The sequence below is a fragment of the Lupinus angustifolius genome, chromosome LG11, assembly GCF_001865875.1.
Source record: "Lupinus angustifolius cultivar Tanjil chromosome LG11, LupAngTanjil_v1.0, whole genome shotgun sequence".
In the NCBI taxonomy this organism is placed as follows: Eukaryota; Viridiplantae; Streptophyta; class Magnoliopsida; order Fabales; family Fabaceae; genus Lupinus; species Lupinus angustifolius.
In genome coordinates, this window is record NC_032019.1 from 92134 (window position 1) to 92497 (window position 364).

General features: G+C 37.4%; 1 protein-coding gene across 1 annotated transcript in view; it reads right to left on the minus strand.

Annotated features, from left to right (window-relative positions):
- Positions 1 to 364, minus strand: part of LOC109359606 (polygalacturonase-like) — a 1947-nt gene that overhangs the window by 1228 nt on the left and 355 nt on the right. The window contains exon 2 of the mRNA XM_019604306.1: positions 57 to 311. Within this exon, the coding sequence (XP_019459851.1) occupies positions 57 to 311 (255 nt within the window). The remainder of the gene's footprint in view (positions 1 to 56; positions 312 to 364) is intronic.

Here is a 364-nt window from a genome sequence, read left to right on the forward strand (position 1 = left end):
GTTAAAACATTGAATTGATTGCAAATAAAACATCTAGATTGATTTTGCAGCTGTACAAGTAGGAATTTTCTCTGAAACTTTAGGGTTGACATTAGCGCATACAGCAATTGCTAGAGCTCCGTTGTATGTGAGGTTAATTTCACTGAGCTCCACGCCTTGACATGGTACACTTCTACTACATAGAAGTATCACCCCTTCCTTAGTTGTTGAAGTTCCCTTGATGTTTTTAAAGGAGACCTTGGTTATCTTAACTTTGTGAGTCATTTGGAAGCTTTGGGATTTGTTGTTTCCCTTGTTACCACCGAGTGGTTCTGTTGGAATTTGTCGAAAGAATGGTGTTTTGAAGTTAAAAGAAAAAACTCAT